Source organism: Bison bison, unplaced genomic scaffold (assembly GCF_000754665.1).
Source record: "Bison bison bison isolate TAMUID 2011002044 unplaced genomic scaffold, Bison_UMD1.0 scf7180017864340, whole genome shotgun sequence".
Classification (NCBI taxonomy): Eukaryota; Metazoa; Chordata; class Mammalia; order Artiodactyla; family Bovidae; genus Bison; species Bison bison.
In genome coordinates, this window is record NW_011494912.1 from 3,921,245 (window position 1) to 3,945,083 (window position 23,839).

At 55.5% G+C, this 23,839-nt stretch overlaps 1 protein-coding gene across 1 annotated transcript in view; it reads right to left on the reverse strand.

The window, feature by feature from the left end:
- Window positions 1-23,839, reverse strand: part of GTF2IRD1 (GTF2I repeat domain containing 1) — an 80,738-nt gene that overhangs the window by 19,430 nt on the left and 37,469 nt on the right. Inside the window, 7 exon segments of the mRNA XM_010854280.1 lie at window positions 14,612-14,640; window positions 15,351-15,534; window positions 17,020-17,103; window positions 18,790-18,846; window positions 19,061-19,110; window positions 22,539-22,722; window positions 23,781-23,837. Of these exon segments, the coding sequence (XP_010852582.1) occupies window positions 14,612-14,640; window positions 15,351-15,534; window positions 17,020-17,103; window positions 18,790-18,846; window positions 19,061-19,110; window positions 22,539-22,722; window positions 23,781-23,837 (645 nt within the window).

Below are 23,839 nucleotides of genomic sequence, written 5' to 3' on the forward strand. Positions count from 1 at the left end.
GCCATTTTCCCACCTGAGAACAGACCAGCAGCTTGACAGAGGGCTTCCTCCCAAATTCTCTTGCAGCTCCTTTTAACTGTAAATTAAAACTTCGCTTGCAGCCTGAACCTGCAAGCCAGGCTGGGCAGAGCAAACATCAGGTTTTCCTGGGGCGGTGGCGGGGGGCGTCTATCCTGGATGGACGGTCCTGGGAGCGGACATACTCATGGCCCTTCCCAAGGGAAGTTACTTCCTTCCTTCTCCCCTCCCCTTCCCTCCTCCATGGTCCCAAGGCCAACAAGGCCTAAGCTGAACTGTGACATGTGGGCACAACTGGCCAGGTGCAGAAGGCTGCCCACTAAGTGTGACTGGCAGAGCATCAGCGCCCAACTTGGGCAAGATGGGCAGAGGCAGTCAGCTGACCCACATAGGCTGGGGCTCCACTGTGCCAGGGGCCAGGGAGAAAGGAAGTATTTTGAGGCCACGATCCTTACCCTACAACATCGGTGAACTCTGCAGCCAGGGACCTGAGAACAGATGTTCCTGTGGGCCGACCGTGTGGTCTGTCTGCACGTGTTCACGATTACAGCCCCAGCACCCACAGCAACGGCCGACGCATCACAAGCACTCGGCAAATAACTGTCCAAGAAATTAAACTCCCACGTGCCAGGCACTCTTCTTAGACCTCGGCATGCATTCACTTAATCCTTCCGACAACACTAGGAAGTTGGTCCTAGGAGCATCTCCCTCCTGCAGATGGGGGGACCGAGGCACAGAGAGAAAGCCACCTGCTCCGGTGACACAGGGAGTAAGCAGGAGAGCCACGATTCATCCCAGATCACTGACCACCTGGCAGTAAGCCTCTCTGCCGAGGCTCCGAGGACAGGTAGAGGCTCTGAAATCATACTGAAGGCTAATCACGACTCAGTTTCTGCACGTGGGGAGGAACCAGATCTTCCTTCTACCCCGTCCAGCTCTCTCTGCACCCATAACCTCAAACCCATGTTTCCACCTGCCTCCCCGAGCACCTTTGTTCTGCACACCCCGCCCAGTCTCTGCCCAAGCCTCCCTCAAACCTGTCCCTCCTCCCATCTCGTGGGTCCCTGACCCCACCCTCCCACACGGTCACTCAGGAGGGAAACCTCGGCTGAATAGTGGTCCCCAAAGCTGACCATCCCCTAATCCCTGGAGCCTGTTTCTTCACATGGCAGAAGGACTATGCTGCTACCCTTAAGGATCTTGAGATGGGGGGATGATGCAGGATTATTCAAGTGGACCCCAAATGTAATCACAAGAGTCCCTAGAAAAAGGAGGCAAGGTCAAAAGCAGGAGAGGGGACAACAGAGGTTGGATGGACACGCTCTGAAGATGGAGGGGCCACAAGCCAAGGAAGGTAGGCAGTTTCTAGAAGATGGAAAAGACGCGGAAACAGATTCCCCTGAAGAGCCCTTGGAAGGAACCCGCCATGTGGACACCCTGACTACTCCTGCAAGGAGATGAACCTGGGCTGCTTTCAGCCACTGACTTACTGCAGCCACAGGAAACTCCACCCTCTGCGCCCCTTTGCCTCCAGCTATATTTTTTTCAGGGTGTCCCAGGTGGTAAAGAACCCATCTGCCAATACAGGAGACGGAAGAGATGTGGGTTCGATCCCTGGGTTGGGAAGATCTCCTGGAGGAAGAAATGGCAACCCACTCCAGTATTCTTGCCCGGAGAATCCCTTGGGCAGAGGAGCCTGGCAGGCTACAGTCTATAGGGTTGCAAAGAGTCAGACACAACTGAAGCGACTTAGCACGCATGGTTTTTCAAGTAAACATGTACGGATGTGAGAGATGGACCATAAAGAAGGCTGAGGGCCAAAGAATCGATGCTTTCACACTGTGGTATTGGAGAAGACTCTTGAGAGTCCCTTGAACAGCAAGGAGATCAAACCAGTCCATCCTAAAGGAGATCAGTCCTGAATATTCATTGGAAGGACTGATGCTGAAGCGGAAGCTCCAATACTTTGGCCACCTGATGCGAAGAGTTGATTCACTGGAAAAGATCCTGATGCTGGGAAAGACCGAAGGCGAGAGGAGAGGGGGGCCGGTGGAGGATGAGATGGTTAGATAGTGTCACTGATTCAATGGACATGAGTTTGAGCAAACTCCGGAAGATAATGGAGGACGGAGGAGCCTGGTGGGCTACAGTCCATGAGGTTGGGAAGAATCAGACGTGACTTAGTGACCAAACAACAACAAAATCCAGGTACATCCCGTCACCTTTGATGCGGAGAGAACTTCTCGGCTGGCCTCCCCGATTCCACCCTCTGCTCTGCAAGCCACTCAGACTTATCTAAACTGTCCATCTGACCATGTCCTTCTGTTGCTTTAAACTCGCTGAGGGCTTCTGTTGTTTGTGGGGCAAATCCATCCTCCTTCCCCTGGTGAACAAGACCCTCTGCCGGAGTTTTCACCCAGCCCTGCACTCCCCGGGTCCCCACTTGAGAAGTCATAGGGAACCTGCTGTTTCATGAAACAGACAACGGAAATCCAGGGCTCCTCTACTTTGTGGGGCGGAGAGGAAGCCTCTTCCCACTCACCTTGTGGGGCATCTATAATCCTAAGCTGTGGGGACTGGGGCCTGTTGAAAAGCCATTGTCGCTCAGGGCCTGACGTCTGATTTCCTTGCAAGATGCTCAGCCACGTCTCTGGGCCGTGGGACCCTCAGGGTCACAAGGGGAGAAGGGCCTCCTCCCAGGGAGAAGGGGGTTCTTCCACTCACCCCCAGGACACCACCCGCTCCTGGCTCCTCCCGGTTTCTTCCTGACCTACAAAGACTGAAGGTACCGGGGTCCTGACCTGCTGAGTCCACTCATTTCTGATGATCTCATTCTGTTTGGGCTTTATTTATGTATTTTTATTTTTTGGCCTCACTAGGCAGCGTGTGGGATCTTCGTTCCCGGACGATGGATGTGCCCCACTGAATTGGAAGTGCGGAGTCTTAACCATTGGACCACCAGGGAAGTCCCCGTTTGGGCTTCAAATATTACCAGCAATGCACTTGTGATTCTCCAAATGACATATCAAGTATGGACCGCTCCCCTGAGCCCCCTGCTTGTACGTCAAACTGCTCTTGGAGATGTGTGCGCATGCTTAGTCCTGTCCGACTCTTTGTGACCCCAAGAACTGCAGTCCGCCAGGTCCTCTGTCCTTGGGATTCTCCAGGCAAGATCACTGGAGTGGGTTGCCATTTCCCCCTCCAGGGGATCTTCCTGACCCCGGGATCAAACCCACATCTCCTGTGTCTCCTGCGCTGGCAGGCAGATTCCTTACCGCTGAGCCACCTGGGAAGCCCCCAGACTTAATAAGCCACAAACATGCCTGAGACCTCCCCCACTCCCCACCCCGGCACCTCTTCCTGCATCTTCCGAATCTCAGCTACCTACCAGCACCTCCATCCTTGCAGAAGCTCACTCCAAATCCCTGAGGTCAAGCTCGACTCCCCCTACCTATCCTCTTGCTCACAGCCCCTACCAGCAAGCAAATTGTTGGTTTTAGCTACAAACTCTGCCCAGAGTCAAAAACTCACCATGGCTGCAGCCACCCCCAGGGCCTCGCATGTGTTGCTATGACCACCTCCTTACATCGCCCCCTGCTGCCTCCCTGCGTGTCCTCACCCAGCAGCCTGAAGGGTCCTGTTAGATCCTAAACTGGATTCTGTTTCTCCTCTGCTCCGAAGCCTGCACTGGCTCCCAGCTCCCTTGGAATAAGGGTCGCATCCTGATCCAGCGCCCACAATCGGCCTTCTCTCCCATTTCCACCCCACCTCCCACCCTGGCAGGGGACCTCAGGGTCTCTGCAGTCTGTACTTGGCCTGCAAGGTTCTTCCCTGCGCACCCTCTGGCTCTACTGCCCCCTTCAGGCTTTTGCTCACAGGCTTTCCCTGGCCACCCTCATATCAACCCACTGCGACTCCCTAAAAATAAACACAACCTCTCCCATCTGCTTCTCAGCCCTCAACACCTGGTACCCTTGATCCTTCGCACATCGTCTGTTCTCTGCAACCACACCAGAATGTAAATCCCACGAGGCAGTGTGAAGAAAGTGAAAGCATCAGTCACTCAGTTGTGTCCGACTCTTTGCAGCCCCATGGACTGCAGCCCTCCAGGCTCCTCTGCCCAAGGGATTCTCCAGGCAAGAATACTGGGGTGGGTTGCCATTCCCTTCTCCAGGAGATCTTCCCTACCCAGGGATCAAGCCCCGGTCTCCTACATTGCAGGCAGATTCTTTACCATCTGAGCCACCAGGGAAGCCCTCAGCCCAGTGCCCGGTCCAGCAGACACCTCGAGACTGTTCACCGACTAAGTAACTGGCCCTTTGCTCCCAAACTTGAAGGGTCCCTTCTGCAGGCTGTGCTGTCCTGTCCCCAAGCCTGCAGGGGGACTGCAGAGGGCTAGGGCTGTGTCCCCATCCCCACCTCCCACCACCGAAAGGTCTCTTTTGCCACCAGACCCTGGAGGTGGCTCAGACGGTAAAGAATCTGCCTGCAATATAGGAGACCTGGGTTCGATCCCTGGTTTAGGAAGATCTTCTGGAGGAGGAAATGGCAACACACTCCAGTGTTCTTGTGAGGAGAATCCATGGACAGAGGAGCCTGGTGGGCTATAGTCCGTGGTATCGCAATGAGTTGGACATGACTAAGGGACTAACACTTTTTACTTTCTTTCCCTGGAGGTTGGCAAGATCCAGCCCACCCAGGAAACAACGTGTGCTGAGCCATCCTTTGTGCCCCCCTCCCCACCAGGCCTCCACTTTCTGTGGCTCAAAGACGGATTTATCAGCCAGAGAGCTTCGGTTGGGCACGAGGTGCCTGGTGACCCCAGAGCTGATCCCATTCCAGTCCAAATAAAGGCGTTGGTTATTCCTGTCGGCTTGGGTGGTCCCAGCTGGGGAACTAGTTTCGGTGAGGTTTTCTGGAATGCTACAGAAGAGTTTGAAGCCCCTCACTGTTCCCTTCTGGGGCCTGAGCCCCCTGCCTAACAACTGCTGGGAATCTTGGGGTAGCCCTCCCCTCCCCTGGCAGAGCTGGGGGAGAACAGGGCTGGGACCACCACCGACCACCCCAGGGGCAGGGTGGGGGGCAGCCTGCGACCCCCGCTGGGCCCCCACAGGCCAGGAAAGGGCGGGGCCTCCTGACACCACATTGTTCCACGGCCCACGGGGCGCCTCGCCTGGAAGAAAGGAGGCAGCCGGCCAATTCTGGGCCTGGCAGCCAGTCATCTGCCCACAAAGGCCTCCGGGCCCCGCCCAGCAGATGCCAGCTCCTCCCGGGATGGCAGAAGGGAGATCATTACTGGAGCCTAATTAACAAAGAAAAGCAGAGATAATTAAGTGGAGAAACATGTGGCTGGCGCTGGAATTGCGATATCTTTAGAAACTTGAGAAAGGACGATCTTATTTTGAGCTCTCGAGAGCCTGACGGAGTTGGAAGGGTGGAGAGGGGGTGGGGTAGGGAAGAGAGAAAGGGGGGGTGTGTGTGTGACAAGGCTAGAGGGTGGGCCACGGAGGCTGTCCCTGCTCCGTGTGACCTCAAGGCCGAGAGATAGCGAGGTTACTTTCCCAGGTCAGAGACAGTACGTTAATTCATCCAAGGTCACCTAGCTCCTGAGTGGGGCCAGCAGGGGACTTTCCCCTGTTCCTTCCTATTCAGTCCCTTCCCCAATGCCCTCTGCTGAGGTCAACATCAGCCCCTTTTCCGGAAAGCCCACCCCTCCCAGCACCCAGTGAGTGACAGGAGACCTAGAAGAGGCCCCAGTGGGGACAATGACAAGAGGTGCCATGTGGGGCTGGGAACATTCCTTCCTCATGAAAAATGGAAGTTTTAGTCGCTCAGTCGTGTCTTACTCTTTGCAACCCCCCAGACTGCAGCCCACAAGGCTCCTCTGTCTATGGGATTCTCCAGGCAAGAATACTGGAGTGGGTTGCCATGCGCTCCTCCAGGGGATCTTCCCCATGGAGGGGATGGAACCTGCATCTCCTGCATTGGCAGGCAGATTCTTTCCCGTCTGAGCCACAGGGACCCTCCCCGCAAAAGGGATCACAGCCCTCCCCTTGGCCGACCCTTCACCCAGAGCTGAGCTTCTCAAACTGGGCCTCAGGCAACACTGGGGTGGGAAGTAGGTCAGATGGGATGCCAGCAAGTCATATTTTCTCAGCAGGATATAATCCGACAGAGTTCCTTAAATGAAAAGCCAAGTGGAGGGTTTATGGAGCGGGGCCCTTCTGAGGTAAAGCTGGGGCCCAGCAGAGCTTGGACCCTGGCCTGAGGGGGTGCTCGGGCTCCGGCCGTGGAGACGTCAGCGGAAGGGCTTGCCAAGGCCGGGTCTGCAGGGTCCAGTCCACGCTGCAAAGCCAGGCCTTCCAGGCCCTCCACGCTCGGGCCTAGCCGGTCTCTTGGCCTTGCCCGCCCCCCCCGAACACGACAGGCTATTTATTCCTCTTCTTCTTGCCTCGCTGGGGCACCCAAGACAGCCCTGGTTTGGCTGGGGGTGGTGCAGGTCAAGGGCAAAATCGGACTTGCTAGTCTCACAGAGGAAGTCGGCAGCTCTGCTCTGACTATGGGGTCCCTAGCCCCTTTTCTCGGGTGGTAAGTGGGAGTAGGGGGGTGCCTGGCTGCTCACCACTGAGTTCTCTCAAGCTGGCAGGGAGGATGAGCTGCTGGAGACCAAAGAATCCAACCAAAAGAAGAGGAAGCTGGCTGAGGCCTAGGGGAACTGTGTGTTTGGCCAGAAGACAGCCAGGGCAGACAGCTGTGAGCAGGGCAGCAGGGTTGTCAGAGGGTGGGGAGGCCCCTGGGTCTGCACCCTTCCTGGTTCTAAAGGGCTGGGACTCTGGGCAGACAGGCATGGCACGCACAAGCCAAAGGTAGCTGCAATGGGTAAAGCCTTCCTCCATCTCCTGCAGCGACCCGAGGTGAGTGGCCGCTTGGATGCTTCCAGTGACAGAGAACTCACTACCTAACAAGACTTTTTTTTTTTTTTTTTAACTGCTGCGCTTCAAGATCGGTTCTAGAATATTCATTTCCTTGATCTCGCTGGTGTTGCCTAGGCCTCTGCTGTCATCTGAGATCTGCAAAGAGCTGCCTGACTCAGCTCTTCGGACCTGCAAATCCCTCCACCTCCTTCCCTCGGGCTCCACGTCCTCTGTTCCTTCACAGGCTCCTCATCCTCAAGGTCCCGTGGAGGGCAGTGAGCTCCTGGGCTCTGCCCTGGGACCTCTCTGCCTGCTCCACACTATCCAGAGTTTGTGGTTGCAGCTGCCACCTTCACCAGGCTGGGCCCAGCCCCAGTGCCACCCTACAGGCTCTGGGCACCACTTGGGTCCTGCCAACTGCACACATGCTCCTGGGTTTCTCGCAGGCCTACAGATCCAGCCCTGAAGATGGATACCGCCATCACCCTGCTGGAACCTTCTGCCCTCCCTCCTCACTCCCCACTGCCACCTCTAGATCCTAATTCCACCTACCCCTGGGTCCTGCCGCCCATGCTGCCCCAGTTTTGCCTTCTCCCATCTACCTCGGTGGGTAGAAGAGTGGTTACCATGGTAATGATAAGACAAGACAAACCCAACCCTATCATTTCCTTGACAGAAAAAGCTTCCAATATTATGGGAGAGAGCTTGAGTCACCAGTGTTTACGTCAAGGCCGGGTATGATTCCAGCCTCACCCTGGTGCTGCCATCCACCCCCGCTGCCCAACGCCACTGGCCCAGTCTCCAGAATGGAATGGCCCTGAGCACGACTACGGCCCTGTGTTAACTACCTGACTGCTTCCTTCAGCCTCAGTGTGCTCAGCAGCAAAAATGGGAATGTAGAGAGTACCGATGTTGCAGGCTTGCTGTGAAGACACCATGAGCCTCGGGTCAGAGGCCCAGGGCCAGGTATGCTGTGGGCGCTCAGCGAGGCACTGAACTTGCACAGGGCTCTGGAAACCCAGGCTGCTCCCGTCCTACTTCCCGGGGATCAACCTGCTGGCAGACACACCTTCCAAGCCCCTGACCCTCCCTGTCCTGACAACCTCTCCTCCCTCCAGCCACGTCTAAACCTCTTGGTCATCAACAGTGGTGGCCTCTCCACAGTGTCCAGGTCATACATTCTTCTGGGACTGTTCCTTCCCATCTTCCCAGTCCTTCCCCTAGGACCCTGACTCCAAAAATCCTTCCTCCCACACCCCTCCACCCCAGGACATACAGTCTTCTGTCCTTATCACCTTTCCCCTGTCCCTCTCTGGGCAGAGGGGCTCTATCTGGCACATGGTCTCAGCATCCCCCATAAACCTCCTATTCTCAGGGGGACGCCCCTCCTCTAGCCACCTCCCCATCCGCTCTGCCACTAGGTCACTCATTTCTCTAAAAATCACACCATCACTATTCAATGTCCAAACCCCTCTGCTAAAGCCCATTCCACCCTGCAGCTCCTACCCCATTTCTCCCTTGACCCTGCTGAGTTCCATGTCTTTCCTCTCATTCTCTCCTCGAGCTCACGATTCCAATCAGGTCCCTTGCCTCCTTGAAACTGCTCTTGACCGCGCCGACCCTGGACGCCTAGGCTGCTCCATCCCACGGCCCCATCTTGGGTCTGCACCTGACCCTGCAGCACTGGGCCTGGGCGATCTGTTTCCTTTTCCAACAGTTTGTCACTGAGTTTTCAGGACATCACTCCCTCTGGGGGGATTCACTTATCTCTCCTCTGCTCTCAAAGGGCCCCAGGGTTCATCCTTGGACCCCTCGTGACTGTCCATGCCCAACACCACTATGATCCATTTTCATGACTGTTATACACGTGTCTCCAGTGGGGCTCTCTGCAGCTGAATGCTCTGCCCCTGAGTCACAGTCTCCCCCAAATGGGACTCTCTCTTGTTTACAGATCCAACTGCCTTCCCAACCTATCCACTTGGGTGTCAAATCTGCCTACCATTCAGATCCTACCTACCCCCCTCCTCCAAAGTCTTGATGCCGTCTTTGATCTTTCTTTCCTATACCCCTCATCCACACTCAGAAATCCTGCTGGGGGACTTCCCTGGTGGTCCAATAATTAAGACTTCGCACTTCCATTGCAGGGGGCACAGTTTCAATCCCTGGTCTAATCCCTGGAACTAAAATCCCACATACCATGAGGCTTGGCCAAAAAAATAAAAAGCAATCCTGTTGACCCTATTTTCAAAATATGTCCAGGGCCCCAGGGCCTTTGCACTGATGGACTCTTCTCCCTGGATGTCTTGACCTAGATTTCTACATGGCTTATACCCTCTCTTCATTCAGGCCTTTACTCCTGGTAGCCTCTAAAACTGTGCTCTTGAAAGAAAGTCCTAATTTTGCATTTGTCTCCATGGTACTCATCACTATTGAATATATTATTTGTTCTTATTTATCTGCCTCCCTGACTAGAATATAAGCACCATGATGGCAGAGTTTTTTTTTCTATTTTGTATTCCCAGATATCGCTTGGCATAGAGAAGGCAGACATTCAATAACGTTTTGCTGTTGTGCAAAGAAGTGAGCTCAGAGGACTGTGAGCCTAAAGGGTTAGACAGGACTAATGTTATAGATTGGAGAAGGCAATGGCACCCCACTCCAGTACTCTTGCCTGGAAAATCCTATGGGCAGAGGAACCTGGTGGGCTGCAGTCTATGGTGTCGAGAAGAGTCGGATACGACTGAGCGACTTCACTTTCACTTTTCACTTTCATGCATTGGAGAAGGAAATGGCAACCCACTCCAGTGTTCTTGCCTGGAGAATCCCAGGGACAGGGGAGCCTGGTGGGTTGCCGACAATGGGGTAGCACAGAGTTGGACACAACTGAAACGACTTAGCAGCAGCAGTAGCAATGTTATAGATGCTGATAGCCAGATGGGGGCAGCAAAGACCTATCTAGTGTGGATAGGCGGTTGTGGTGGGAAGAGCCTGGGAGCGGGCTGTGTGACCTCCAGTGAGCTCCTTAACCTCTCTGAGCCTGTTTCCTCCTGTAGGGCTGGTTATGGGGGGTGGGCAGGAGATCATATGTGTCAGTATGGGAAGGCTTGGTAGCTGGCAGACCATCGGATGAGCAGATGTTAGGTGTCCATGGTGTGAGGAGTTGCCCTGCTGTCCACTCCTGGGGGAGAGGGCTGTCATTTAACTACAATGCACTCCGATGACAGAGCATTATAAAGTGATTTAAAGACATGGGAAAATGCTTATGCTTTAAGCATACGTGTTTGTAAGTTTAGAGAAAGCATAAGATATACAATTAATAAGCTTGGGGGGAAATCTGGAAGAAATTATCATCATAAAAGTGAATAGCCATTTATGGACGTCTCTGGTGGTCCAGTAGTTAAGAATCCGCCTGTCAATGCAGGGGACACGGGTTCTACTCCTGGTCCGGGAAGATCCCACATGCTGCAGGGCAACCGAGTCCGCGCACCACAAGGTGACTGAGCCCGAGATGGACCCTCGAGACACAGCTGCTGAAGCCCATTCACCTAGAGCCCGTGCTCCACAGGAGAAGCCACCACAGCTCAATGAAGAGGAGCCTCTGCTCGCCACAAATAGAGAAAGCCCACGTGCAGCAAATAGAGATCCAGGACAGCAAAAAAAAGAGAGAGAGAGAACCTCCTCCAGGAAGCCTTCCTGACCCCCTGGAATAACAAAATTGCCTGCCAACCCCACTGGCCGAGCCCTTCCCATCACAGCTGGTCCAGAACTCACAGCTTTACAAACACGTCTCTGAATCATCAGCAGGGGGAACCGTCCTCCACGGCTGACCCACCGCTGCCCACCACTCAGCTACCCAGATCACCTGGGGAAGCAGGTATGACCAGCTCCATCTCACCGAAGAGGAAGTGGAGGCTTGGAGATGAGAAACAAGGATCCCAGGGTCACAAGGTTAGTAAGAAGGGTCAGGGCTCTCAGTCTGGGTCTGCATGTGCGCCAGCCTGTGCTCTCCCACAGCCCCCATACCGCCTCGCCCCCAACCCCAAAATACATTATCTGCCACCCCTCCATGTGCCCAGGGCTCCCGCCTCCAGTACAGCCCCCGTTCCTCCAGGCTCTGGCGCTTGTGGCCGTACCGCCTTCCCTTGAGACCTGATCTCCTGTTCCCATTTTCCTGGGAACCCCGGGAGCTGGTCCATATCAGGCTTCCGTGACTGTCCGACAGTCTGGGAACAGCCATTTCTGGGGCAGGAGCGGCACCCAGTGACCTCTGGTGAACCCTTGGAGGCCCCTGGGAGCCTGGACGCCTTCCCAGCCCAGTGTGACAAGTGGCATGAGTAAGCGCAGAGCTGGCCAGCTCCAGCCCCTCCAGGCTGACACCTGGCCCGGAAGTCAATGCCTGGAAAGGCACTGGCAGTTCCCTCTCCGAGGCCCGGGGCCAGGGCCACATTTCCGTCTCCTCTTCCAGGCAGTCTGCCATCCTCTCCTGTACCATGTGGGCAGAGAAAGCATTTCCAAGGGGCTTCCCTGGTGGCTCAGACGGTAAAGAATCTGTCTGCAATGCAGAAAACCCGAGTTTGATCCTGGGTTGAGAAGATACCCTTGGAGAAGGAAATGGCAACCCACTCCAGTATTCTTGCCTGGAAAATTCCACGGACAGAGCAGCTTGGCGGGCTACAGTCCACGGCATTGCAAAGAGTCGGACACAACTGAGTGACTAACACTTTGATTTTCTCTACATACACAGGGGCTACGGGGAAGGCTGATGGGTGCGTGGGCAGACTGGCACAGAGAAATGGGGGGCAGGTGGCCGCCATGGGGTAAAGGCTGGGATTCAAGAAGCTGCTCAAACAGGAATATGCACCATCAAAACCCCCTTGCAGGAGGGCGAGCCGTGACCAATGGAACAGGTCACCCCCAGAAGGAGGTGAAGGCTGCTGGCTGCCTCTCTGCCCCCAGCATTTCTCCCCAAAGCCCGACTTGCCACTATTTGGTGGCTGCTCTGAATGACGTGCCACCTGCCTGGCATCCGATGGAGCAGGGAGCCAGGTGTGGGGTCAATGCTTCCTCCACTAAGGGTTGGGCATCCTGAGAAAATCACTGAAGTTCCCTCGGCCTATTTCTTCACCCATAAAAAGGGACAGAAGGATTTTCCTGGTGGTACAGTGGATAAAAATCTGCCTGCCAATGCGGGGGACACAGGTTCAATCCCTGGTCGGGGAAAATTCCACACGCTGCGGAGCAACCAAGCCTGTGTGCCACAACTCCAGAGCCTGCACGCTGCAAGTACTGAAGCCTATGAGCCCTAGAGGCTGTGCTCTACAAGAGAAGCCACCGCAATGAGAAGCCTGCGCACCACAGAGCCCCTGTTCGCCGCAACTAGAGAAACCCCGTGCGCAGCCGTGAAGACCCAGCACAATAAAAAAAAAGGCGGGGGGCGGGCAAGGGACAGAAAAAGGTAACAGGGCCAAGCGCTGAACTCATAGCCCAGCACACATCAGGGGTCAGAAATGACGTTTTCTTGCTCCGTTTTCCAACTCATTAACACACATGCCCACTCCGGGAGCTGCTGTATTTTCAGGCCTCTACAGGGCCTGGGTAGGAAGCCCTGGGCAGCACAGGGCGTGTAGGGGGGAGGCCGTTGGACCGCCTCGCTGTGTTTCTCCAGCAGAGGGAGGCCTGTCTGCTCCCACGGCCACCGCTCGTAGGAGCAGGATGGACACTGCCCAGCACGGACACCTACCGGGCAGAAACAGAAGTCGGGGCGGGCAGCAGCTTGAAGCTGATTCAGTACAAGTGCTGACGGGGTCGCGGGGCCCCTGCTTCGGGACAGGCGAGTGGACCAGAGGCCACTGGCCACGGCCCTGGAGCCAGGCAGGTCCATAGCCCAGCCACAGTCACAGGGCAGGGATGGGCCCGGGAATGCGATGAGAAGGGGATCCATGGGCCTGTGATGTCCTCACGAGCACCTGGGCCCTCCTTTCCGTGTTCTATCCTGCAGACCCCGGCAGCCGCAGGCCCCACCTCCCCATGGGGGCGACCGGCTGCAGATCATAGGCCCAGAGGCCAGCCAGGCCACCTGCTGGCCGTGTGATGCAGGCACATCGCTGAGATGCGAGTCTCAGTTTCCCCCTGAAAGTTGGACTTTCGTGCCAAACTCCCAGATCGAAGGAGTAAACGAGATGCCTCCTGTGTGTGTCCATTGCTGTAACCATGGTACCCAGAACACTGTCTGGCGATGGCAGGAAGGACCTCCAGAAACACATGTAAAACGGACCCAGGTGAAGCGGTCTGCACTGGGTCTGATGCCCAGAAACGTCTTGGCAAGGTTTCCTCCAGGGCCACTGTCTCTACCTTACTGACATCATCCGATGGCACCTCTGAGAGTTCTAGAAAAACACCTTGGGCGTGGACCTTGGACCTCTCCTACTCACCCATCTGACCACCTGCTTCTCCTTCCCTCTCCTCCTGGCTCTCCAGTCCGGCTCTCCCAAGGTCCCATCAAAGCCTTCCTCTCCTGAAACCCTCTCTGAGCACCCCTCCCTCTGCTTCTCCTCCTGGGGGTCCCTGCAGCCAACGGCAGCTGCCGAATCACTATACACCTTGGTGAGTCTGATCCCTCCAGGTCACGCCCTCCCAGAAGCCCACCAAGCCAGGCCAGGGCGCAGGGAGTAGGTCCAGGCGGGAGGGTCAGGGTGCACAGAGACGGGTGGTGAGTGACGTGGCCGGGGCCATAACATCAAATTCCTGTTGTTGTTTAGTCACTAAGTCTTGTCTGACTCTTTTGCGACCCCACAGACTGTAACCCACCAGGTTCCTCTGTCCGTGGAATTCTCCAGGCAAGAATACTGGAGTGGGTAGCCAGTCCCTTTTCCAGGGGATCTTCCTGGCCCAGGAATTGAACCCACATCTCCTGCATTGCAGGCGGGTTCTTTATCACTGAGCCACCCGAGAAGCCCTCAGATTCCTGTACTGCAGGCTCTTTATGTTCCCAGCACAGCCTCCCCAAGGGCCTGGGGCTGCCAGTGGCCCTGGGTAGGAGAGGAGAGGCAGCAAGGCTCTGGGCTCAGCACAGGCAGCCACCTCCTCGGACGCCTGGGCCATCCCTAGGTGCTGATCGGGTGATCATGTCACCTGCGTGGGGACAGCATCTGCTCATTCAGGGTTTGGGAGGGCCAGGACATAGCGTGGGGGAGGATGGACGGGAGTGGATGTCTTGAGAAGGGCCAGGAGAGGCGTTTTACAAAGTGGGTAAACGCTTACCCACATCTCACCACCAAGCTCGCAGGTTCCCACGCAGACACTCCTCTCTCTGAAGTTAGGAACCCACCTGCCATCAACCTTATCCGCTCAGCAAGGACCCTCATGGGGGAAGTTGGGGGTCACTGACCCAGCCGGGCCCTTCTCTCCTGAATCCTGGCTGGGTGAAGCTTAAAAGTCACCTGTGGCCCACCATCATCCCTTTCTGCGTTGCAGGAACCGGGTTCCGGTTCTAACTTGACCTTACTTCCTGCTTCCCCAACCCCGGGGTCAGTTCCCAGGGCAGACATGGCGGGGCTCCTGCTCCAGGGCCCCAGAAGCTGCGCCCCATGGTGAGCTCTGCTCTGGCCGCTGCCCCTAGCACCATGGCCCGCCCCTGCCCCTCTACGCCAAGTGGCCCTCCCATAGCCAGCACCTCTTACCAGGCTTCGGGATGAGTCCTTGGAAAGGCCTGGAAAAGAAACAGAGACAGGAGTGTCAGGCGAGAGCCTGGGAGCTTGCAAGGAATGTGTGGGGCCTGCCCTGGACCAGTATCTGCAATTTTCAGGGGGGAAATGGGCTGCATGGTGTGGCCTGTGGGATCTTAGTTCCCTGACCTGGGATCAAACCCGGGACTCTGGCAGTGAGAACACCGAGTCCTAATTCCCAGACAGCCAGGGAATTCCCCAGAAACTGCATTTAACAGGATGTCTGGGGCTCTGTGTGCACGGGACCTCGGGACCCTGGGACGCTGGGACGGTCGGCAGGGCTTCTGTGCACCAGGTGGAGCAGGGTCTCCTGCTGGCGCCGCCCTGCCAGCTCCGCAGCGCCATGCACATCACTTGTCTCGGTCTCCTCCCCTCTGACATGGGCCAAAGGCCTCTCTCCCAGGGGAACAGGAGTGCAGTGAGCAGCCACCGAGGCAGGGAGACGGGGCCCATGAAGGCTGCCCCTGCTATGGTGTATGGGGGTGCGGGGGACCTAGTCTCATCTCTTTGGGGCTCTGTGCATCCCAGCTGGCCTGCGGGGCCCCCTCCTCCAACCCCCAGGATCCAGGTGGTGCTGGGAAAGCCGCCTTGTCCCGCCGGAAGGGCAGGATCACCCGAAGGCCAGGCCAAGGGTCCGCGACGTGAGGCCCCTCCTGGCCCTTGCCTCCACTCTCTTCCCCCATTCCCTGAGTACCTGGTGACAGTGAACTTGATCTTGTCAGCCACCGCGAGGATCCTCTCCAGGTTCTGGGAGCCAAAGGTGCAGGGCTTCCGGAACGGGATCCCCGGGGGCAGCCCCTCGATGATGACTGAGCCAGGGTTACTCTTGATCCGCTTGTAGGGCACCTGGACTGGGTACTTGATACCCAAGGCCTCCCCTGCGGACAAGAGGGACAGAGAAGTGTTGTCGGGAGCCACAGGCAGGGCTGGTGTGCTGTCAGCAGCCGGGGGTGCTCTGCATATATGAGTGTGATACACCCCTGTACATGGGGGAATGGGAGGTATCATGTAGCGCTACAGACAGGCACAATCAGTAGGGGACTGGGAAGTGGGGGGCCTAGGGGGTTGTGGAGTGGGTCTGTGCCTGAGCCAGGCTGAGGAGCAGGCGGGGGATGTGTGGCTATAGTTGCTGGGGAGAAGACTGCTCCTAACGTGTCAGCCTCACAGCTCGAGAATCTGAAAGCCATCTTGCAGATGGTACCTTGTGGGCACACCTGGTCCTTCCCTACAACACTTGACCCTCCTCCCTCAGTGAGGTTCCGCCTCACCCTGGCTCTGGATTGGCCTGGCCAGAGAGGGCAGATCGCATGTGGGAGCAGGGAAGCCAGCCAGGGTGTGGCTCGGACCTCAGGGCCTTCTTTCCATATCTGGGGCTTGGCCTCACTTCTGCTGCCCACCTTCTGCAGACAGCAGTGGCATGTCCATCCCAGGGCCTGTGCTGACAGCCTGGGGGCTGTCCTGAGGCCACTGCTGACCCACTGTCAGGCTGACATGAATATCCATGGCTCCCTGCCTAGGCAGGGTGCACCACGGAAGCATCCTCCTGGACCAAGGGTTGGACACCCCTCAGTGTCCCGGGTAGCCCACTTACGAAGACAAGCCTGCGGAAATCTCCCACGTCTTGGACAAGGAGAAACAGCTGAACTTTTTCGGGGCAATAAACTAATTTTTATCTCGTGGACACTGAGAATGGTATCCAGTTCCAATTCAGTCGCTCGGTCACATCTGACTCTTTGCGACCCCATGAACCATAGCACGCCAGGCCTCCCTGTCCATCACCAACTCCCAGAGTCTACCCAAACCCATGTCCATTGAGTCGGTGATGCCATTCAACCATCTCATCCCCTGTCGTCCCCTTCTCCTCCTGCTCTCAATCTTTCCCAGCATCAGGGTCTTTTCAAATGAGTCAGCTCTTTGCATCAGAATGGTATAACTGGTCTCATTTCCCTTTTTGCTCTGGCTCCTAGGAAACTCAGAGCCCCACATTCATTAAGTATAGAACTGCTGAGTCTTCATGTCACCCCTGGTTTGCGCCTTTGCTTCAGCTTGTCTGTTCGGTGTTACTGAGACATAATTCACATATCATAACATTTACCATCTTAAATAATCCAGTGGTTTTATTAGTAGTAGTAGTAGCTGCAGCAGTAATGTTTTTTGGCTACATCCGTGGCATGTGTGGTCTTAGTTCCCTGACCAGGGATTGAACCTGCGGCCCCTGCATTGGAAGTGTGGAGTCTTAACCACTGGATCACCAGGGAAGTCCCAGTGCTCAAGAAATGTTTGCATGCGGGTTGAGTGGTCTTCCCAGAGGAGACCATGGCCCCACCTCTCTTCCCTTCTGGCCGGGGCGCCCTGGGGCTCACCATATTTCTTATTGAACAGATCCTGAACTTGCTCCCTCAGTGTGTTGGCAATGTCGATCCGTGAGAGTCTGGCGTCATAATTTTCTGCCAAGTGAAAAACAATTATGGATTTGGGCTGTTAAATGAAAAGGCACTTGATGACTTTCACAGAATATGATTTTCTAATTATGGGGAACTCCTTCTCGGGCAATTATCAGCTCCTTGGAGGGGCCCCTCGGAGAACTCCAGCACTAACATCTTGACGGGGATGTGTGTTTGCTCCGGAAGGACTCACACTGTTGCGACGACAGCAATGAGTCGGAAATTAATTGTTGACATTCGAAAACCACACCAATAGCCAGATCTGGAGGGGCGAGACCCCACGAAAGGGAGCAGCCCTGCATCACGAAGAGTGGAACGGGGCCTCGGTCAGGGTCAGCAGGGAGGCGGGAGGCTAAGCAGGGAGCTGAGGTCACTGACCATGACCCCGTGGAGCCAGGGAGCCAGCCTGGCAGTTCCCACGGTCACTCACTCACTCACCCAGAGGGTGTTTGCTAAGAAGCCCATTAGTCCACCTGCCATGAGGCCCCCGGATGTTGGGGGACATTAGAGCCTGACACTGCCTTGTGGGCAAAGAGAGGTGGGGGGAGGCTGGAGGGAGGGGATGGGTCTCTGGGTAGTTGGACCTCAGTTTGCTAAAAGGGCCGAGTATGAACAGCCACGGGGTAAGGTGAGAGACTTGACTCTCCCATCATAGAAAGTTCTGGCCTGGGGAGGAGTGAGAGGCTTGGTGCTAAGCAGGTGCCCTTCTGGGATCTGGGGCCCAGGACCCCATGCTCCTCCACCCCCACGGGCTGGCCCTTCTTGTCTCTGGTCTGGCTGACCTCACTTTCTCCTTAGAGTCACAGGGCCCACCTGGGGAAGACCCACCCTGCGGGACTTCTAGCCACTGTCCAGAGCTGCTCTGACGTGCACGTGGACAGCTGCTCTCAGTCACGGCAGCCCCCACTGATCCTACGCACACACACACGCATGCTCAGTCACGTTCAACTCTTTGAGACCCTGTGGACTGTACGTAGCCCACCAGGCTTCTCTGTCCATGGGATCTCCCAGGCAAGAAAACTGGAGTGGGTTGCCGTTTCCTCCTCCAGGGGATCTTCCTGACCAGAGAGCGAAGCTGCGTCCACTGCGTTGACAGGCAGTCTTCACCGCTGAGCCACCTGGGCAGCCCACTGATCTGATCTCAACCAAAAGGCAGAGCAGTCCTACCAGCCCCCACCATCGGGAGGGATGGGACGGAGCCTCCCTGGCCCTCTGTTTCTTACCCAGGGTCCCCCCTTCAGCCCTGAGCTCAGGCTTTGCCCCATCCTCCACCCCTCTCCCTCCACACTCACGTCCTTCCACCCCTCCTCGGCCTGGCCACAGTCCTCCCTTTCAGGAGAATCCTCCTTGCCCTCGGCAACTCCTCTCCTCTGATTTCAAAGCACGAAGAAGCATGGCCGGCTGCCTGACATGAAGCAGGCAGGTCAGCTGCCTCCCCAGACTGACAGCGAGCGGCTCCTTCACCCCACACCCCACTGTCCCCTGAACCCCTAGATGCCTGGCGGAGATTCTCCCTAGAGCTAATACACTACAGCCCTGCTTGGCTGCCTGCCCACATGGCTTAGACCACCCTCCTCGGGGGGCCCTGAGGTTGGCAGCCAGCCCCTCCCACCCCCAGCCTGGCCCTCCAAGGCCAGGTCAAGGTCATGGCACTGGGACAGGGGACCCCATCCTGAGCTGCAACCTTACCTTGAAAGCCCTGTCTCTTCAGGCTCTCGTCCACAAGAGGGTCCCCGGAATCCCTCTCTGGGGGCGTTGGGGGAGGGGAGAGAAGCCAGGGTGAGCGGGTAGCTCCTGGGACCCGGGACAGAGGTTGGCATCTGGTGGGGACAAACTTGGTGGGGAGGGTGGTGGGGGAATGCCAGGGGAGACGGAACCAGGAAGGAGGAAGCAGGAGGAGGGGCGGTGGCAGACGCCTGGGACCCTTCCCAAGCCCAGCCCGTGACCCTGGGCAGGGTACCTTGGCTGTCCGAGAGGGGCTCTTTGACTCCTTCTGTGAGCAGCTCAGGCCTGCAAAACACAAGAGGGGCTATCACTAAGGCCCCTCGAGGCCTCCCCAGCTCTGCCCTCTGGGCCTCAGTCTGCACATCTGTGCAATGGGCCCTCCTGATTCCGGACAGTCCAGGTCTGGGGTCCCCGTGCCCCAGGCAGGGTCCTGCCGACAGATCTGGGGGTGTGAGATCCGGCAGCTGTGAGGATCCAGCCAGGAGCGAGATCTTGGTTCCCCAACCAGGAGTTGAACCCGTGCCCCCTGCATGGGAAGTTCAGAGTCTTAACCAGGGGACCACTGGAAGTCCCAGGTTTTAGTATATTCAACGAAGTTGTTCATGCAGCCATGCTTGGGTGCATGCTAAGTCGCTTCAGTCCTGTCCGACTCCTTGTGACCCCATGGACTAGCCCACCAGGCTCCTCTGGTGTCTACGGTTTTTTCCAGGCAAGAATACTGGAGTGGATTGCCATCTCCTTCTCCAGGGGATCTTCCCGACCCAGGGACTGAACCCACATCTCTTAGGTCTCCTGCATTGGCAGGGGGTTTCTTTACCACGAGCACCATCGGGGAAGCTAATTTCAGAACATTTACATCTCCATCCAAAATGTACCCTTTAAAAAAAAAAAAAATGTACCCTTTTTAAAAGTAAAATTAGTAAGAAGTGGCTATTTTTTTTTTACTAATATTCTCAATAGTATTTTTAGCTAACTTTTTAAAAGGAGGAATACCAAAATAAAATAAATATATTCAAGTGCTCAATCTCTCTCTTCCAATTATCTCCTACAATCACCCCAACTAGTCCTTAATCTTAACATCCCAAAGGTCCCACTGGACAGAGTTAATCACTCTTTTCTACTTGAATTATTTTTTCCGCTTGGCATTCAGGAAACTGGGATTACTTAAATTCATTTAAAAATCTGGTGTATATATATACATTTATTTTAAGAAATGAACTCCTGATACTGGCAACCACATGGATGAGTCTCAAAAGCCAAGTGAAAGAAGTCAGACCCAGTGAGATGCACAGTGCATGATGCCATTTATATGACATTCTGGAAAAGGCAAAATGACAGAAAACTGATCAATGGTTGCCGGGAGCTGGGGTAGCCAGCAAAGGGGCACAAGGGAAGCTTCTGTATCTTTTAAAAATTTTTTATTTGTTTTTTAAATCTTTTGCTTATGCCACAGAGCATGTGGGATCTTAGCTTCCCAACCAGGGCTCGAACCTGCGCCCTCTGTGTTGGCAGCACGGAGTCTTAACCACTGGACCACCAGGGAAGTCCTGCTTTGTATTTTGAAGGTAGTCATGTGACTGTACGAGCTCGCCAAAAATCAAAGAGCTGCACATTTAAAAAGGGTAACATTAAACTTCAATAAACCTGATACTAAAAAAACCACAAAGAACTCCAAACCATCTTGACTGAGTGTGACAAGCCCTTTGCTAAGCCTTGACCTCCAGGGCCACCCTATAAATGGTACAGTGTGCCCCACCTGACACCTGAGCAGCTTGCCCAAGGTCAAGGGGAGGAATAGGAAGAGCCAGACTCAGAACCACGAGTCTGGGAGCCACCCAAGTACTTCCAGTTCTCAGTCTGAGGAGATGGATGAGGCCAGTGGCCCCCACGTGTTATGTTCCTCCTGGACGCTGATAGCTTCCCACGTTCTGTCTGCCCCCCCAACCGCTCCCTTGTGTCTGAGCCCCGTAATCCACCTGCCATCCCTCTCTGCAAGGTTCCCCCACACCGCAAACATAACAAAAGTCAGAGCCAACTCTTACATTGTTTTTTTTTTTTTATGTTTTGGCCATACTGTGCAGCATATGGAATCTTAGTTCCCAGACCAGTGATCAAACCGGTGCCCCCTGCATCAGAAGTGTGGAGTCTCAACCACTGGACTGCAGGGAAAGTCCCTCAGCTCTTGACTTTGACCTCCAACCTCATCATCGGCATCTTGGAAAATGGCATCACCACCATCCTAGCTGCTCAGTCCCCAACCTTCAGTCATTCAGCCCCTCTTCCTCTCACACCCACATCGTATACATTGGCAAATTCTACCAGCTCCATCTTCAAAACATTGCCTGAATCTGATGACTTCTCACCACCGCACCTTTACTGAGTCCAAGATGCCACTGTGTCTTCAGGGCCAGGTACAGCCTTCTTACTGGTCCCACCCTTCTCAAAACCGTCCAGTGAGTTCTCATTACATGTGAAATAAAATCCAAACCCTTTACGCCAGCCCAAGACCCTGTATAATCCAGCTCCTTCTACCTTTTGTGTCTCACCACTCACACTCTTCTCTCGCTCAATCCGCACCAGTTACACTGGCACCTTGCTAGACTTGAGAGGCACAAGCATGTCCCTGCCTCAGGGCCTTGGCACCTGTCATTCCCACTGCTTCAGTGCTCTTCCACCAGATATCTGCAAGGCTTGCATCATTAGGTCTCTGCTCTGATGTCCCCTCCATCGAGAGGTTCCTCCTGCCCCTCTCTGCCCCTTTAACCTGCGTTACAGCATTTATCTCTACCTGATATTATATTGGGATTTTATTTGATGAGGTCAGCCAACTCAACAGCAGGACTCAGTGGCATTCATTGATGCATCACTGCTGGCACATGGTGGGCACTCAAGGTGCATTTGTGGAAGGAAAGAATCACGTATCCACTATCTGTACGTGGAATACCACCCTCCCTGCTTAATCTGATGCAAGCCAGGCTCCACAAGAGCTCCCTGCCCTGCACCCCAATGCCAACCTGCCACTCTAGGCGTGAAGGACACCCCGAGTCTCCCAATTTGGGGGCCATCTACTCCCATGGGCAGAGCAAACCTTTAAATATCCCCTTTCTTGTTACTTTCAACCAAACCAAACCTAAGTTTACAAGACATCCCAGGAACACAGAGAAGAGCGAAACAGGTCACCCCCAGGCCCTCCCTCCTCTTTTAAAAATTCAATAGCTGCCTCCATCTCCTCCAGAGGGACTTTATATCTCAGTTGGGCACACAGGCTGGATACAATGGAGCTCCTTGGGTCCTCGCTGATGAAAACTAGATGCTTGAGGAAAGAGAAGACACCTGAAATGTCAATGCCCGATTTTCTAATCCAGGGAAAATGGGGTATTGTCAGTTCTGATGCCTCCAACCCCCAGAGGATGCTCAGAATGAGCCAGTAGGCGTATTCCTGTCTTACATCCAGGCAAGCTGGGGACTGCTCTCCTGGGGACTGAGAGGCATCAATCTGGTTGCTTTAGGTCCTTCAGGCCTCGGCTGGGACTAGGCAAACTTGTACCTGCACGATTGAGGCCAAACTTCATCTAGTGCCCTATCATCAAAACAAAACAAAACAAAACAAAAAAAACGCCTTCCCCAATCTAAAGAGGAAAACAGCTACTTGGCACTTCTCCTTGGTGCTGGGCAAGCCTGAAGCGGCTCCTGTGGACCCTGCTGGGCCTTACCTCTTGATGACAAACTGGATGCTGTTGCTGGCTTCCAGGATCTTCCGGAGCTTGGCGATCCCGAAGCAGTTGGGCCTGCGGAGGGAGATGCCTTCAGGCAGCCCCACCACAAACAGCTCCTCTGGGTACATCAGGAACTTGGAGTAGGGCACCTTGACAGGCTCCGAGACGCCCATGGCCTTGGCTGGAGAGATACGGCTGCTGTAGGGCCACCCAGACCTACGGGCCACGAGCCTCGATTCCCACCTCCCATGTCTGCATGGGGGCCGGAGCCCTTTTGAAACTCAGCCCTCAGCTGAACCTTCCTGACCCTCCTGAGAGGCTAAGTACTGTCAGCCTCAGTCTTGTGGGTAAGCAGCCCAGAGCCCAGAGGGGATGTGACTTGTCTCAGGTCCCGGGATCCCTCAGGTCCCGGGGATGGGAATCCAAGTCAGCGGGACCCTCAGTCTTACGTTCAGTCCACGCCCTCATGCCCTGGCAGCGCAGGAGAAACCACTGACAGCTGGTGAAACCTGGTATCGGCTCCACCCAAGTCCACTCGTCCCCGTGCTGCCAGAAAGGCCCTCTGGAAGGTCCCTCTGCCACCATAAATAACCCCAACCCCCTGTGTGGCCCAACACCATGCCTCGTGAACTGGAGAGATCTGAGGGCCAGGCCAGGCACTACCACTCACTAGTCGGGGGGCCTCAGACAAGCCATGGCACTTCCCCAGGCCTCGATTTCCCTCATCTGTAAAATGGGTATTAGGACACAGGGATTTTTGTGAGACGGGATGGGAGAAGGTGTGTGAAGCACCTTGCCAGCGCCTGGCCAACCACAGAGGCTGAATGAAGAGTAGGCTTCTCCCCTGCCTTTCTAGTAGGAAAGATCTTGCCATGCGTGCATCCTCCTGAGAACCCTGAATGAGGGTGTCTGTGGGGGACAGAGGGGCAGTTACAGCTGACACAGCGGCCTCTCCCAACTGAGGCTAAGGCAGACCATGAGTGTGAGTGTGTTGATGGAGGAGACAGCAGTGCTGTGTTTCAGAGGGTGGGGTTCTCCAGCAGTGCCTCAGTCTCCCCAAGCGGGATGTCTGGAGCTGAGGAGGGGGCTGGGCAGCAGCCCCTACAGTGCCCCAGCCCCCCCGGCTCCTCCCTGTTCAGGGAGCAGCTGGGCCGGGGGCCGGGGGGGTCAGTCCCTCTGATAACAGGGCAGCTGGAGGGACACCCAGATACCCCCAACCCTGCCCGGCTCCTTGCTCACCGTATCGCGTGTTGAAAAGCAGCTCCACCTGCTTCCGCAGGGGCTGGATCACGTCACCT